The sequence below is a fragment of the Artemia sp. Qi Xiang Cuo genome, chromosome 10 (genome assembly GCF_049724085.1).
Source record: "Artemia sp. Qi Xiang Cuo chromosome 10, ASM4972408v1, whole genome shotgun sequence".
NCBI lineage: Eukaryota > Metazoa > Arthropoda > Branchiopoda > Anostraca > Artemiidae > Artemia > Artemia sp. Qi Xiang Cuo.
The window spans coordinates 46,839,758-46,857,966 of NC_142803.1; the positions used below are offsets into that span (position 1 = coordinate 46,839,758).

Genomic DNA, 18,209 nt, shown 5'->3' on the forward strand with positions numbered 1-18,209 from the left:
TTTAATAACGGTAAATGTATTTTGTGAAAATTGCTATATATAGTCTTTTTGTAATTAAACAAGTGTAATGTTAAAAATAAAATAAAATTTTTGACAACAAACTGCATCTTTATATGCAACATCATAAATAACATCATTATCCCAGGCTAGAACCATAACTGACGTTATATTGGAACTATATGGTTGCGTCAGTCGTATTAGCGTTAGTATCAATATAAAAGGCTAGCAGGTCAGGTTTGATACTGTAAGATGCAATAAAAGCTTCGTTTTACCGTTTTAATAACGGTAAATGTATTTTGTGAAAATTGCTATATATAATCTTTTTGTAATTAAACAAGCGTAATGTTAAAAATAAAATAAAATTTTTGACAACAAACTGCATCTTTATATGCAAGATCATAAATGACGTCATTATCCCAGGCTAGAACCATAACTGACGTTATAGTAAAACTATATGATGGCGTCAGTTGTATTGGCGTTAGTATTAATATAAAAGGCTAGCAGGTCGGGTTTGATACTGTAAGATGCATAACGGTACCCGAGACAGCTGTTAAAAAATAGCTATTCTACATAAATGTTTTACTTTTCAAATAAAATACCCGTTCCACATCTTTTTAGTTCTCACAGCAATTACAAAACAAGAAAGAAACCTATTATTTCGCCGTTTCCGTATTTAACGTATTGGTCGTATTTTAATATGTCCAACATAAACATCGCTATCATATTCGCACCCAAAACACGGGTAAAAAGCAATCTACTATTAGAAATCAATAGTATCCACCTCTTCTATCACGTTGTGATCGATAATGTCTTAGAAATAGATAGTACCGTCGCGCAGTGATAATGGGACTCTCCTTCAGTAATGGTAGATGTGAGTTCAGACCACTCCACGGTAACGATCTGTTAGTTGTGTTCTCCATCATAAATTTACTCGTTTTGCGAGTCCAAAGCCGATTAAAGAAAATAGTTAGTATGTAGAACTGGCTTGTTTGGAGGCTGTGGAATTTTTGTATTTCTAATGCCACGAAGTTAACACAAAATGGGGTACACAACCGTGTAGTTGTAATTACTTCACTTATCTTTGGTCCTGTTTTAGATCCAAATTTGGTGCTGGATATCTTTGGAGACTTGGAAAAAGTAGAAAAACAAATGAGAGAAGTGAAGAATGTGCCTGACTCAAATTCAGAAATAGAAGATCAATCGGAGCTAGAAAGCCAAGTATACTGTTTAACTTTAGAAATATACTTTTTAGAAAGGCTGACATAGGTGCTCACAATATTGATGCTTATTGAGACAGGGATAAAATAAAAATAAATATGATTCTTGATAGCGTAACTAGGGTCATAGGGATCCTACAGCCTATGAAGCTTAAACAAAAGTTCTGGAGAGTAGATTTTGCCTTGTCTCAATTTGTGTAAGGAAGATGTCTTTCCTTTCTATTCCGCCAATCGAATTCCGAATATGTAACAAGATAATGCTTCAATACTAAAATAAATGATAACAACAGAATAGCGTTGTTTGCCTTATTAGAGTGATTGATCAAAATCAAGAATCCGAATAGCCTTTATTTACCAATTAGGAAAAGTCACTGCATCAATTAGGACGGCGCTTTTGGCACAGTATCTTAACTTTTATGTTTTATTTATTAGTTTTCTAAGGGGTGGGGAGGGGTCAGGTCATCTCCTCTTGTTTTCAAGTATGACAATAGTTATGTTTGAGTTCTTTTGGAGGTTAGTAGTACCTAAACCTGTGTATTTTTTTTCAATTATGGCGCTTTCCCACTATTTTCACACAAAAAGGTAGAAATTTAGGCTAGTAACACATTAAAAATCTATATGGAGAGCCATTTTCCCACGTTGGAGAATTTGAGGATCTAAGCTTCATTAAAAAAAATGAAACCAATAATAAAAACAAAATAATGAAAATGACTTGACAAAACAAGGTGACAAATTTCAAAACGTCATTATAATCAGGCCTTGGGGTACTGGCGATTTCGGGACTACCTATTCTAAGAAAAAAAAGTCGTTTGAATCTCTGCTTTATTTTCTCTTGAAAGGAAAGCCAAAAGAGCGTTTTTCTTTTGGAAGAAAGTGGCAATTTTAAGTGCAATAAACGGTAAAATACCAGCTCGGAAATAAAAAAAAGTGAAATAATAAAGAAATATATCAACATATTTTTCTATTTATATAAATAGTCCATAAAAGTTTCAGCTGCGTCCCTTAAGCTGTTAATTATTTCCCATAATAGTGAAATAATAAAAATAATAATAAATAAATAATAAAGTGACGTTTTCATATTGAACTTAGGTGAACTTCAAGTTGACTGGACTTATTTTTGAGAAAAGGAAAGGCAAAAGAGCGTTTTCCTTCTGGAAAAAAGTGAGAATTCTAAATGCAATAAACCATAAAATACCACCTGAGAAATAAAGTGACGTTTTCATATGGAACGTAGGTGAACTTGAAGTTGACTGGACTTATTATTGAGAAAAGGAAAGGCAAAAGAGCGTTTGTCTTTTGGAAAAAAGCGACAATTTTAAATGCAATTAAGGATAAAATACCACCTGAGAAATAAAGTGACGTTTTCATATGGAACGTAGGTGAACTTTAAGTTGACTGGACTATTTTTTAGAAAAGGAAAGTCGAAAGAGCGTTTTTCTTGACCAGCAATGACTGGTTACGTCAGTGCTAACAACGTCAAGCTAACAACGCTAGAAATAATCCTTTGTTGGAAAAATCAGGAGTGATTCCCCTTCACCCTGTAAAATGCGAGATAAAAAATAGAGCATACGAATAAGTAAAGTACAAGGAAAGACACAAATTCTGCTAAATAATAACATTTGATTGCCCAAAAGATGTCTTGCGCAGTGAAATGCCTAAGAATATTTTTATTTTTCATTTCCATGTCTACCCATTTCTATTACTAATTTTATTTTTGTCTTCTTCTTCATCTATAGTACCGTATAATAATATTTGTTCTGTATCAGGCTCACCGATGAGCTGAACTGGGTTGTCACCTGAGTCACCGTTGGTGAAAAGAGAAAAAAAGGCATTAAGCGAAATTCCCAAAAACTAAATTAGCAGAATTATCCAAAATAAATGATACTACCTAAGTAAATAGTGACAAATATTAGTAGATAAATCGTTACAAAAATATTACTAACAAGACAAGAGTTGAAGATTATTTTAGCAGTATTTGGACTATTGCTAATAGTAGTACGCTGAATTGTCAACAGTATTTCAAATATAGTGAAACTATTTTAGGATAAGATATTTGGCTAATACGAATTTTGAGTCTTTGATGTTAGTATTAGGGAAATGCATTGAAATATAGATAGTAAACAAATGAAAATAAAGATATAAATAGTAGCAATAGGAAATAGTGTGAATGATGTAATAGCACAATAGTAAAAACATTACAATAAATAAAAAAAAGACGAAACAATTAAATTGAAAATCACCATGCTGAAAAGGGTTAAGTAAAGCTAGCAAATAATTTTAGTTAATTTTATCGTGCAAACTCCATGTCTGACACAATAAATAGATAATAAATAGATATAGATAAGTAAACAAAATAGAACAAACCTGTAAATTGCTTATTGAACTCTCATATAAATCCATAGATGGTCCGTTTTTTTTAGAAGAATAATGTGGGAATTTTTTTAATTAAATATTTGATAAGAATTAGTAAACTCTAAGGGATTTCAAAGGTTTCATAACAGTCAATTCTAATTAGAAATGGAAAGGTCCTTAGCTTTCTAAATATTCTTATATCATAAATGTACCTATATAATTCAAGTTTCTTATCGTGTAAAAACGCAAAGAAAAAAAAATATGCAAGAGTAAGACTCTTTGATCAAAATTTTTGTAAGAAGAGATGAGTCTTCTTTATTGGACACTAAAATTGCCTTATTGTGTAAATGTACCTTAATAAAGATAGAATTTCAGCATCATTTTGATTTTGAGTATATCTTTAGGAGTTGGGTGACGCAAGAAGTGACCGCTCTAAAAAGAGACAAGCTAGGTCAGATCCAGCTAATGTGCAACCAATGAGGATTTCGACCAAACTTGATTCCTCAATTCAAATATCCTTTGAACTAAAAGAAGGTAATTCTTTATTTTACTGTAGACTCTGCTATGGGTAATATGGTTGGCTTATAGTTATTTAGTACTTATATTTAGTGTGCAATGACAATATGGATTTCAAAATTCTTTTTGTATTCTTTATCGTCTATTTGTTTTCTTTATCGATTATGTTCATTTGGGCGCCCCCTCTCAAACATCAACATCCGGTTTTAGGGTTCAGGGGTGCCTATTGTAGGGGGCAATAGCCTCAGAAACATGCCCTTTTTGTTATTTTCTTTGAAAAAAAACTGGAAAAGACAAAATTAACCCCCACACCCTCCCCATCCCTATATTTTTTATACCTCCCAAAAGCTGTAAAAAATACTATTGTTGTATCTTCGCTAAAAAAAATTAATAAAAATCCTTTCTCCTCTCCCCCCTAGGTTTTTGTCACTTGGCATCCCCGTAATCTGTAGGGGAAAATGTAGTTCAATACTGCGTTCTAGGGTTATAATGGGGGGAAGGATAAGATGGCTAGGACATGTTCTGCGAATGAAGGATGACTTGTCCTTGTCGACTAACCATCTAGGGTCAAACGAAAAGCAGGTTGTTCCCCGATTGGGATGGAGGGATGTCTTAATGAAATATTAATGAAATTAATGAAATATTTCCTAGCGCAGAGCAGAGTTCAAGGGCAAGGAGGGAACCGTTTCGGAAAATAAATAAAATCATTCGATTCCAACCATGTATTTTTCTCAGGAATTTACTGCCGAATTGTCGAATGGAACATACTTCGTCTGCTCATTATTAAGGTTGATCAGAAAAATATTGTGTTGGTACGGAGCATATATTTCTAAGAAATATCTTTAAAAAATGAAAGTTAATGTCACAATCTGTTTGGACGACTCGGTCGCGTTGTTTATTATCCCCCCAAATTTCATTACGGATACGTCAATTCTTTTTTTGAAGTGTATTATTTATTTTTGGGACGCAAAATACTGGTCATATGGATGATAATGACCCTGTTTATGTAATAGCTTTTAGTTTTGTCAGTAACTATATTGTAATGGACGTAGAATATGCCGTAATAAGAGACATTCAGTGGACTTTTTTCTACATTAATATTATAAAAATGCAAAGGCTTTTTTATGACAGTTGTAGACAGAAGTTGAAGGCCGCCCAGTTTATAGGTAAAAAAATTTATTATTTAGCCATTTCAATAACATCATTAGTCTGTTAAAATCCAGAATCAGTGATGATCGGATTAAGTAGATAGTGATAGAGCTTTTAAGCTTCACCTGCCGACTGATTGTAACTACCCCTTGTATCTCCTTCACTTTTCTCAAACGTGTTTATGTGCTTAGAGTGTACCCAATGGTGTAAATAGTATGAGTACCACTTGGGAAGGACTCTAAAATTGCCACCCCCTTTCTGAGTCTAATGGATAAACAACCCCTTCTATGCCTTAAAACAAACTATTTTAGAAAATGATGGTTAAGATAAGATAAGGGTTTATTCCAAAAACAACACAACACAAAAAAAACAAATGACCTTCCATAAGCTAACGCTTGTTCGGAAGTATTAACCCTCTTAAAATTAACACTTATAATAACATACTAAAAAAAAGAGAAAACGAAAAAAAAGAAGAAAAAATGAAAATCTTACACTCACTCGGCTCCTGGTCGCAATAACCAAAAATCAATACTTCACATACTCCAAAACTCCCCGCCGCCATCCCATAAATAATAAATAAACAAAAAAAAAAAAAAAAAAAATATATAGGAAAAACGGGAAAAACGGGTTCCGGGCTAACCTGAGAGTGACTCAACTATACCACCCTTTAAACAAATTCATACAAATTCATACCTACGGAGAAAAAGGGTTTTAAGGGCCCGACGGAATTCACATAGATTCGCTGACCTTTTTAAAGAAACAGGCAAATTATTCCAGACAACTGGCTTCACATGACGTATTGAAAATAGCGATCTAGTACTAGTAACTTGAGGTGTCCATATATCTCTAGCATGACGAGTAGGATAATTGTGTACATCATCACCAGAAATAAATAAATTCAAAAACTTTTAAAAACACTTGGGAAACAAATTAGAAAAATATTGAAACATAAATAACCCATGGTAAAATTTTCCCAAGACCTGACACAGGGATAATATTTAACTGTACATATTGGGATCTCACCAAGGTTCTCTGAGTATCTCCGGACAACACTCGCAGTGCCATATTTTGTATCACACGTAACTGCTGCAAATGCACTGAAAATGTGCTAGACCATATACTCATGCAATATACTAAATACAGGTGAACTAACGAAAAATAAATCAATCTCAAAACAGAATCCTGGAAAATATTTTTTTACTTTCTCATCATTCCAACATTTCTTGCAATCTTACTACTAATAAAAGAAACATGATTTTTAAAACTAAGGCATTCATTCACAATAACACCAAGGTATCGTATAGTATTTGTACGCTTAATTACATAATTCTCCATTTGCAAATCCACAACCCAAGGGTAAATATTTGATGATCTACCATATATAATAAATCTGATTTACTATGGTTTAACAAGATCTTTTTCACTCTCATCCACTTATCTATACATAACATACCTCTTCTCATTATCTCTATTAAATCAGATTCAGTCTTTGCTGCGGCAGTAAAATGGGTATCATCTGAAAAACTAGGAATAATCACCCTACAATTGGACTGTGCACTATCTAACAAATCCAAAACAGAACATCGTAAGTCGTAATATAAACCAAGAATAAAAGCGGACCTAAAACAGAACCCTGTGGAACACCATAATCAACCATTCTTTCACCAGACCTCACATTAGAAATTTCAACGCACTGGGTCCTACCTCTCAAAAAAAGTTTCAAATAACTTCAACGCATTACCTCTAATTTCACAATTTTCTAGCTTCATAATTAAAATTTCATGGTCAACTGAATCGAACGCTTTAACAATATCTAAAAAAATAGACGCCACCTTAAAACCTTGGTCCAAAGCATCATGCACAAACGTCGTCAAAAATAAAACTGCCTGTTCGGTAGACATCCCCTTACGAAAACCGAACTGATTAGAATGGAAAAAGGGAATATTCTCCAAAAACTCAGATACTCTAGAATTAATAAGTTTTTCTACTAGCCTAGAAATAACAGAAAGGAGGGATATCGGTCGATAATGATTCACATTTTTCCTATCACCCCCTTTAAATAAAGGTATTACTCTGGCACTTTTAAGACACTCCGGATATATACCACATTTAAAACTAGCATTAATCAGGTACAAAATTTGTTGCGATACCACAGGAAAAATTGACTTGAAAACCTTTGTTGAAATAAAATCTGACCCGGATGCACTGTTTCGCATACCTTTTACTACATCACACAATTCTTTTTCAGTAACCGGTTGCAAGTACATAGAAACGTCACTACTTTGAGGCAAAAACTGAGTAAAATCACCATCACTTGCATGCTGCACAACAGACGACGCTAACCGGCCCCCTACACTACAAAAGTGCTCACACATACGTTCAGTAGTTTGGCGAATATTTTCACCATCGACAAGACTACAAACAATTTCAGGCTTATTCGGTTTAATAACAGAATTTGTAACATTCCAAGTCTTTCTCGGGTTACCCTCCGCATTTTTAAATCTATCACTCAGGTAATCTAACTTGAGCTTTACGAAGTATACTATTCAACTTATTACTATACGCTTTATAAAAATTTACGTCGCTAATACTATTACTTAATGTGTACTTTTTATACAATTGCTATCACCTAGCTAGAGAAACTAGAATACTCTTCATAACCCAAGGCTTCTTCTGCGAATCAAAATGCTTATGGTTCTTCTTAGCTTGACTACAAGCAAATACTATATTCTAAATTATCGAATACCAAAATTTTAATTTATCATTCACATCCATATCATTTATATATAAGAAATCCAAATTTTTTCTTACATGCTCACTTTTTAACTTCAGTACATTAATAAGAGGAAAAGAATTTTTCGGTACTTCAGAACCCTCTGATCTTGGCCGGTTCAAAAGAGAAGGAATAGATACTAACAGACCGAAATGATCCAAAACGTCGTTTACAATAACACTCGCACTACTATATCAAGTATTTAAAAAAACGTTATCAAACAACGTAGCTGAATCATAGCCCACTCATGTACATATATTAATAGAAGGCTGTAGTCCATAACCCAGCATAGTGCTTAGAAACTCCCTAGCTCTAAGGTTACTATTCACAGTTCCTAAATCCAAGTTAAAATCACCACAAATCAAACAAGGTCTAGTTGAAATTGGTAATTTATCCAATTGCTCTTCTAAAAGTGAGCTAAACGCATCTATATTATACGAAGGGGGTCTATAAACGACAATCATAAATCACTTAAAATTAAGACACTGCAATTCTAACACCATACCTTCAAACACCATTTCTCGATTAACTCTTATATCATCTCTCACCTTAACCTCAAAATCATTTCGCACGTAAATTGCTAAATCGCCATGTTGATGCATCTCTCTATTTTTAATATACAGCTTATAATTACCAATCTCTAACAGAGAAGAACTATGGTTTTTCAACCAAGTCTCGGTTAAAGCTAAAACATGAGGGGTTGATTGCAGACATAACTCATTCAAAAACTGGTATGAACTTCCAATCCCTTGACAATTTAAATGAAAAATATTAAACTCATTTTGACAACTAATAGAACTCAAATCACACAGAAACTTATAGCCGTTCCCTACCTAAACTTGACATTCAAAATAATCAATCCGAAGGGATGGAAACCGGAATTTTGGAATGCGAAAGAATAGTAACCTTACCATACCATGAGTGGCACGACCAAGAACCGAGAAAATCCAGACCAAAAATTCCTGAAAGAAAACAAAAGATAAGAAAACATGGAACAAAAATAATAACACAAAAAGAATCGCAAACATAGGAGACATAAATTACAAGAACAATGAATACTTCATAACACAAAAAAAAATGAATGAAAAAAAATGAATAAGTTAATAAGTTAGTAATAAACGCAACAACCGCTTATTTTAAATTTCATAACTGACATTAAACAATACTCACACGATTACAAACCATCCGTTCACAAGATTACCATAATATCAAATAGGGACCTATATTAAACTCCTTCCCTACCTTTACCACCGCGTAAACCTCTTCCCCTCATTTGACTGCGCTGATGCGCATTGCTATCACTGCGCGGTGAATTAAGCTCCGGGATTATATCACTAGGGCAGAATTTGGCTCGCGAACCATTAGGACGATCAAAATAAAGAAAAGATGGAACGGTTTTAGACACCCAAGCTGAAATACCTATATCCTTTAGCTTAGCCTTCTTCTCAAAAAGACTTTTTCGTGCCTCCCGGACAGAAAGAGGGGCATCATCACTAATATAAATATCTTTCAGATTCCTCACAGATTTCCCTTTCAAATTCTTGCTAACTTTTAGTAAATCAATTTTCTTTTCCCTGGAAAAAACATTAACTTTGAAAAATTTCTGGTCTTTCATGTTTTGTAGCACTGTAAACTTGGGAACCTCACTTACTTCAAGCCCAGACAGACATACTTGCTTAAACGCTTTACTAGCGTCCTCCTTACTGTCACAAGGCAAATTCCAAACAATAATGTTACTGTCAGATACCTGGTATTCACACATCATTAACCGACTTTCCAGATCAATATTGTTTTTCCTCAGTGCCATCGCTTCACTCGTGATAACGCTTATCTGCTTTTTTAGGCTATCAGTTTTGCTTTCAACTGATACTACACGGGCTTGAACTTCTGTAACCGATACGTGAAACTCAAGCTGCGCTTTTTCCACCGATATAACCCTTAGTTCCAGAGATCTCATACGTCCATCAATAGAGTCTAACTTAGATCCGTTTTCTTTCACGATTGCCAGCATCGTAACAAAATCTTCGGACAACTTTAACAATGGTGACTGGGACTCCTCGCTAGAAGTGGCCGAAAAATCTAAAACTGCTCCAGTTTCATCAGCTCCAGCACGCTGGACTTTACGCCGACGTCCCATCTTAGAAACAATTAAACAAGAAACGGCTTACCTCACTAGGCAACAAATATTTATCCACGGAGCCGCCAACGTGGATTAAGCGTTAGCCGTTACAAGGGCACGGCAAGCGCCAACCCCGAACTCAGCTCCAAGAACGACTCCTAACGCCAATCTCAAACTCAGCTCCAAAAACATTTGGAAATTTAGGCCAATAGGTCAGCAACAATTCCTCTTCGGGTTAATGTACCAAATTGATACGAATAGTTATAATTTGAACACTCGATCAAAAATCAGAATCACAGTTCAGAATGGTTTATATTCAGAATAAACTTGTAACCGCCACTGGATAAACAATTAAGCGGCTCTCGCGTAACAGGTCTTAGTCAATCATAAGACAAAACATTACAAATGTTAATTTTTTCCAAACTAACCAACTTGGCAATTCAAAAACTAGTCTGTAATAGATCGTAAATCATAATCCGTTATTACAATTTGAGTTAAAATGTTCACTCATTCACTTCTATCGAACAAACACACCTTATTCCATTTAAGATTATTAACTCAGATAATAATTTTTTTTTAAATACACAAGTATCCAAACAATTCAAATTATAAGCAATCTTCAAAATTCAGGTGTGTAACTTTGTGTAACAGTGACGTCACCGATCCAGTTAAAAAATCCAATCTCCGATATTTAAGTGCATTCAGGTAATTGCGTAAGATTTAATCCATTACAAAATTGTGTCACTCTTTAATCCTTTATAAAATATATGTGACCTTCACTGGCGGATGCTGAATGAGAACTGAAAACATTAACACTATTCAACTGTAACAATATCTGTTTGTAACCATGATATTTACAACAAAGTGGAATAATTATTGAAACAAACAATAAAACGTAATAAATAATTGGATTACGTCCATGATGCTCTGGGATGAAATTGAATTAACACTGTAAATTCCACGTTTGTGACTCACTGTATGTGACTCACGATTACCCCTGAGAAGGAAAGCAAAAAAAAGACATCCAGTGCTTTCCATGCGAAAAGTGATTTTCCATGCTGATCAATGTGGGCACTATAGTTTTCTTGTACAGGATTTTGACCATGTTTATTCCAATGGTGCAACTTTCGTTTCGAACCTACGCTATTTTTGCGAGGTTTCAGGCTCTTTCTCGGACTTCCCATAAATTTGCTGTCACACTAAGCTTTTACTTTTAAGATTAACTGAAATAAACGTTACAATTCCTGAAATGGCTTCAATTTGTAGTTCTTTCTCACTAGACAGTTTTTTTTTTCAAAGCATCTTTAACTTACGGTTACTATAGGCTGTGACTCACTCTTTACTAGGTTTCAGCTATAACTGCTAAAATTTCAGTGGGCCATCGTTCAACGCCATTCAGGCCCTCTTCGAACTCTGGAGTTGTATCAGGATTAGCAGGTGGTTTTAGTCTATCATTGGAGTTTTTTTTTTTTTTTTTTTTATTCCACATTAACACATCCAACTGTGATACCAACAATTTCCACTTGTGAATCCAGACTACGCTTATCCACAGCGTTTCTAACGGTTCTTTTGATGTCTTCACAAATGTAAGCTTGATCGTCCATGGTCATAATATTCTTTAGAGGTGACCCTTTGCTCTTTTTGTTCTCTTCTTCTCTTCTCTGAGTGCCACCACTTGGAAAGTGTAGCGCGGAGTGGTCCACACCCCCTGCACCTTCCTAGCTACGCCACTGAGTGTACCTAAGAGTTTTCTGTGTGGCACAGTTTCGTCAATCTTGAAAAAAAGGTGAATTGTCTCTTGAATATTCTTTATATAAGCCTGTTACAAAAATCAAAAACTTGCAAACTGGGGTACAAATTCACGAAGATTTAGGGGGTAGGAATTTTTTCGATTTTTTTGATTGAGGATACTGGATGGAGATATTTTCCAAAATCGCGTGGGAAAGCAGTTCTTTTTATCGAAAATACCGAATATTGTATTTTGCGAAATCTAGTTGGGCAATTGCCACCACCCCTCCCCGTCCTCCCTAATCTATGCTCCTGCTTCCAAAACTTCGGATTGAATGTGGAGAAGCTTAGGAGCCTTCTATTTCCTAATTACTACATGAAAGTATCTGACTTAAAATGCTAATATTGCTGTTGAATTTGGTTGAGTTCCAGGCCTTGTCATAAAGATTTCTAAAGAAATCATAAAGATTTCTGCTAAGGAAAAAATTCTGAAGACAATTGGCCTGTTCATATTGTTTTTGTTTTTTATATATCAACCTGGGTGATCTTAGCCCATGAGCACAAGTTTGAATTTACTAGTATTTTTTTGGACTCATGTTTCTTCTTATCATTTTACGTTAATGGTGATTTTCGAACTTAGTAAATTAGTTTATTGAGCAAATGCAAATATGACAAGCAAGACAAAATTTTGCAATTTGCTTACCGTTATAACAAAAAAGTCGTTTGCGATGTTCCTTTCAGTTGGAGTGTTTTTAAATGCTGTTTAGATATACTGTTTAAATGAATAATCTATCTGTATTTGTTAAAGATTTTTCATGCTAGAATAGTCTCAAGTTCGTTTTAGTCTGTCTAATCTACAGAAAAAGCAATCAAAACTACTTTCACAGGAAAACTTGTCATCCAATTTCGAAACGTATTCACTCTTAAGCAAAATGTCTTGAGTTAAATAATCCAAATAAGTTCATCGGCTATGCTTTTCCGAAGGTTATTGTCTGAAGAATAACTGGATATTTAATTTTTCATTTTGGCTGTGATAATTAAAAGTGCAATATATGCCATTGTGATCGAAACTGAGTTATGTATGTTTCGTGAATAAACTCAGGACGAGGAATTGAATGGCGCTGTCAGAATTGTCCTATCTTGTACCGTTACGAAGATGAAAAGAAACATAAGCCTCTAAGTGGCTTATGTCTCTTTTTTATCAGGTCTTGTTCCAATTCAAGATGACAAAAGAGGATTATCTTATGGAACTAACTGACAAATTCACCTGACATTTGGCTCCTCTTTTTGTCAAGGAAAAAGGAGACATACGCCTTAAAATTGAAAAATTTTGAATTCCCTTGGAATACTTGATTTTAATTTGTACCACTGAAAAGAGCATAAAAAGTTGGTTTAGAATATGTTTCCTTTATCCCCATTGGCCTCATTCTTCAGACCGACCACAACCGACAAAGTTTTTTTGGGCTTTTGGTTCTCCTGAAAAGTTACAAAAATGGCATATTTTCCATTCTTAATTATCTCAGCCGATTTGTCCCTTCTCAAAACACTAAATCTACTATAATTTTTTATAATTCCAAATTGACTTTTTGTGTGAAATTCCAATTTCGTCACTAAAGACTTCAGTTCCATTGAAACTATTTTATGTATGCAATAAATTAAGAAACATTAATAAAGAAAAAAAACATACAATGAATGTACTATACTAATCTCCACAAAAGCTCCTTAACCTCTAAGGGAGGAGGAAGACATACGAGTAAAAATTTTTAAGTAATTTAATTGAACCAACTCAAAAGAGTGGTTCCTTCGAGCTAATCTAGGAATCATATTCCATACAATATGAATCCCCGTTACAGAATTGAAGTCTGACCTTACGGATGGAGTAAAAGGAATTTTGATATGATTTTTTTGTATATTATGAAGATGAAAATGGTTTTGATTAGAGGTAAATGATGGCAGAAAACTTAGGGACTGGGGGGAGGTCACCAAAACTTTCCCTATAAAATTTATAGTGATTCGAGATGAAATAAAGCTATAACTGTTGAACGATTTGTTTTCTGAATGAGATTTCTAGCTTTATTTTAAACCTTAAGAAAGGGGTTTTAAAAAAAGTAGGAAAGTTGACATAAATATAATTAGATAGCAAAAAACATAAAACCGGACCCAGTAGTGAAAAGAACTGTCAAAATTGGCCTAGGAAAGGTATGCTTATCAGTGTTGCCAACGCTTTGAAATAAATTGTACAGGTTTTTCAACTAAAATAGTACCACAAAAGATTAATTTGTACCATCTGAAGAGTAGGTTAAACTTTTGCGACAACATGAAGAAAATTTTCGACTAACTAAAACTTGAACAGATATTCGAATCAGAAAAGAGCAAGTAAATCCGAAATGTACTAGAAAATTTGATTGTACCAAAAAATTTCCAAATGTACCATATTGTATCAAGACCTCCAAATTGTACCAAAAACGGTACAATTGTGTTGCGTTGGCAACACTGATGCTTATGCTTCCTTAAAATACTGAGACTCCAGCATATCTTTATTTTAACCTAAATATATGACGTTTGAAAATAGGTTTTCATCAATAAGAACACCAAAAATTTGAATATACCAATCTCTAGGTCAATACTTTTGCATTACTCGGTACATATTCGAGAATGTGGATCTACACATAAGATAATAACCGGTTTTTGGGCGGAGCATCCGAAGGAAATTAGCTTAGGGTCAGTTGAAATCTACGTTGTTCAATATATAGAGATGGTATTTTGGTTGGGTTAGGGCATGCTAGGTATTTAATATAATGCGTTCTGTCCCCCCCCCCCCACCATAATTCTTTGTTGTAGTTTGCGTAATTTTGTTTCTAAATTATTGTATTTCCAACATATTTCGGTATGTTTCATTATGATTAATCAAACTTTATTACTCGAGTGTGTACCGAATAATGCACAAGCACCTGTAGGTCTACTAATATTGAAGCCGTTTTATCCTGAGCAATGGTAATGTGGTAAGCCGTTTGAAAATAATAAGATCATGAATGTGTTAAAGTTGCTGATGGATTTCTAAACATTATATTAAAATCATTTTTATACATCAGATATCTATATATCCTTTTGTAGGTGATATAAGCGGACAAGTTATGCTGACATTCTTTTATTTTCCGAAGCTTAATATTGTCTCTGTACATACTTCGTTCGTTAATGCATCGGAAGGTCCATCTCCTGCAAGGTTAGTTAAAGTTCTCTTTCTTTCCATCCTCTTAAGACTAAAGGACTTTCAGGTTTTTTTGCCCCCAGCATTTTCTACCATATAATTATGCAAATAATAGAATTACTTCGTAAATAAATAATTTGATATATTGTACCAACCAAACATAAAATTTTCGCTTCATTTCCCCCAAAATTTCAATTTTTCCAAAGAAATTTAAAATGAAAATGGTGAGCGCAGAATTTCTAGCCTCAAACGCTTTCTAAAAAAGACACTTTTGAACAAGGAAGGAAAAGAAGAAATTATAAATCACTTGTGATGGTAAGATGCTCTTCTCCCAAGAATTCCTAAGAATTCTTGACGATCTTTCTAGTTATCCATTTTTTGGTTTTTTAAAAGCGTACTTCATGGGGGACAGATAGGAGAAAGGGATACTTCACAGGAGAATATTTATTTCATAAGAGACAGAAGAGACGCCAAATTAGCCTAATGAAATAGATGTGGCGTTCTGATAGCCTGTGAATAAACGGGATGTATTTGGCAGTAGTTACTGCAACGAAGTGAATATAGGACTTTCCTCCGGAGACGGGGATTGAAGTTCGTATCCCTATGTTGTATTGATTCTTATGGCATTTAGATTTCCATTTTGTACTGGTGGTTTTTTTCTTAGAGTGCTCCAATTATCCCACTCTTAGGATTGTTTGCAAAAAGTTTAAAGTTTCTGGTTTGAATAGTTCAGGTAAAAATTCATTTCAAGGATAGTAAATAAATAAACACATGTTATGCTAATATTCTTTATTCTTTTATTTATTATTATTTCAATCTGCGCTCAAATCGTTTCTGACCTTTAAGGTCACATTACTTGATGTTGCCATCGTCGAAAGTCTAGGGTTTGCACCTCTCTCTTAACCTTGTGTCCTAGTTTGTAGCTAAAAAAAAGAGCCATATTATGCCAGTAATATTCTGTTCTAGTGCTTGAAGGTAACTGAAAAATGTAGAGTTTGATAAGGGCTTGTTTGAAAGCTTATGCTAACATTTATTCCTTTTTTATAAATTCATGTTGATATTGCTAGAGTAAACAGGCGACCTGAAGCAAGGAAAATACCACTTTTTGTGCCGTTTCTTCAATGGAAAGGTTGTTGTTATTGTCTCATTCTACCTTCGAAATTGAGGGAGGATTTTCTCTTTAGATTGTAATTATTCTCCCGCTTCCAGGATTGCTTGCGGGAAATTTTAATTTCCCAGATTGAATAGTTCAGGTGAAAATTAAATTCAAGGATAATAAATAGACACATTCTATATATATATATATATATATATATATATATATATATATATATATATATATATATATATATATATATATATATATATATATATATATATATATATATATATATATATATATAATATTTCCAAATCCCAACATGCTATCTGACTATTTCCAGCCCTTGCCCCAAACTTCTCGTTTGTGATTGCTTAAGTATTCCTCTAAGTTTGTAGCAATTGCAATTTCCATCGTCGAGAATACAAGGTTTGTACTTCCTCCCTTAAAAATCTTACGCCTGCCCCCTCTTGTTGTTAAAACAGAGCCTTTTTCAAACCAGGGATATTTTACTCCAGCGCTAGCAAGCTGCTAAATCGTCAAAGAGTCGTTAAGGGCTCATTTGAATGCTTGAGCAGACATATACGTGCTCTTTATAAGTTCATCTAGTTCACTAGCACCAGAGTAAAAGGCCGACTTGACGCAAATAATATCCCTTTTTAGTGCTCTTTCTGGAGCAGGAATCTAAAAATCTAATTACTTAAATCTAATAGACACAAAAATCTAATTACTTAAATCTAATAGACACAAAAATCTAATCTAAAATAGTGCCACTTTTCAGTGCTCTTTCCGGAGCAGGAATCTGAAAATCAGGAATCTATGAAGTACATCATCATTCAAAATCCTTAGAAGGAGGTTTGCAGAAGGAGAATAAAGACAGATGTTTAACTCTAAAAACAAAGGAATCTGGTTCCTGGTTTAAGTTTGGATCTTGACGCTCCCTGTGCCTTTTAAAGATTTGCGCCTTACTGAAAAAAATCTCTATTTGGAGCTTTGTGTTTTATTTTTCATATAAAAAAAAATCATAAAAAAATATCATAATTGACAGTCTAAAATATATTTACTGATATTAATTCCTGAAAAGCTTAATAATTTTGTATTTATTAAAGTTAAAAAAAGGGAATTTATTTAAAATGTATTTAGTTTTCAGCGAAGTACAAATTATGCTCTGATCTTTGGAAAGTTCTTCAGGCGTCTGTCCTGCTATCCTTAGTTTCTGCTTGTTTTGAATTGGACTTGGGTATTTATTGTAATTTCTGCTCGTTTTGGGTTTCATTTATTTATTAATGATGATGTATGGTAGATTTGCGCTTGGACAAACATTTCTTGCTTTGGTTTAATGTAGCTCTTTACTTTTGTTTTTGAAAACTTTAAAATTAATTTCTGTTCCTTTTTAATTCACATTGTTTTTTCCATTGGTAAAGAAAAGAATATTTTAGGTCTGTTTAGTTTTCTCTCTAAGAATCTAGATTTTGGCTTATTGTTTGTATGTTGGGCTAAATTTTGCTACAGTTTTAGTAGAAGTTGCACTATAATGCTTTAGATTGATGGGTACGGGAAAAAATTATCAAATATATGGGTTAAAAATTTGCATTATCTTCGGGATTCTAAAGGGCTGACGGAATTCTAACCGCGAGCATATTACAACCTTGAATGTAGACAAGTATTGTCTGAAAATATTAACATAATTCCCTTAATCGTTCCGGAGATATTGCAGATACACCTTTTTAACAATCTTGTATGCACATAGGGGATTTTGATTTAGTCCAATTTCCCACTCAACATGCCCTCACAATGTTATCTTAATACCCCTAGCCGTGCCTAAGATATCGCAGATATGGCCTCTAGACAAAACTGGATGAACATAGTTTTTTTTTGTAATTTAGTTTATCATTCCTAAAACATACTCTGAAGGTTCAACGTAATACCAAGATTTTTCCCTGTGATATTGCAAATACACCCTTTTGACAATCTGGTTCCACATGCTTTATTTTGATTTAGTTTTAAAGCCCTCTCAATTTTCACTGAAAACTTCAACTTAAAATTGG

At 33.8% G+C, this 18,209-nt stretch overlaps 1 protein-coding gene across 2 annotated transcripts in view; it reads left to right on the top strand.

The window, feature by feature from the left end:
* thoc5 (THO complex subunit 5) overlaps window positions 1-18,209 on the top strand; it is a 118,416-nt gene that overhangs the window by 48,066 nt on the left and 52,141 nt on the right. For both annotated transcript variants that reach the window (XM_089095107.1, XM_089095109.1), the window contains 3 exons: window positions 1,097-1,218; window positions 3,974-4,103; window positions 14,969-15,077. In XM_089095107.1, coding sequence (XP_088951233.1) covers window positions 1,097-1,218; window positions 3,974-4,103; window positions 14,969-15,077 — 361 coding nt within the window. The remainder of the gene's footprint in view (window positions 1-1,096; window positions 1,219-3,973; window positions 4,104-14,968; window positions 15,078-18,209) is intronic.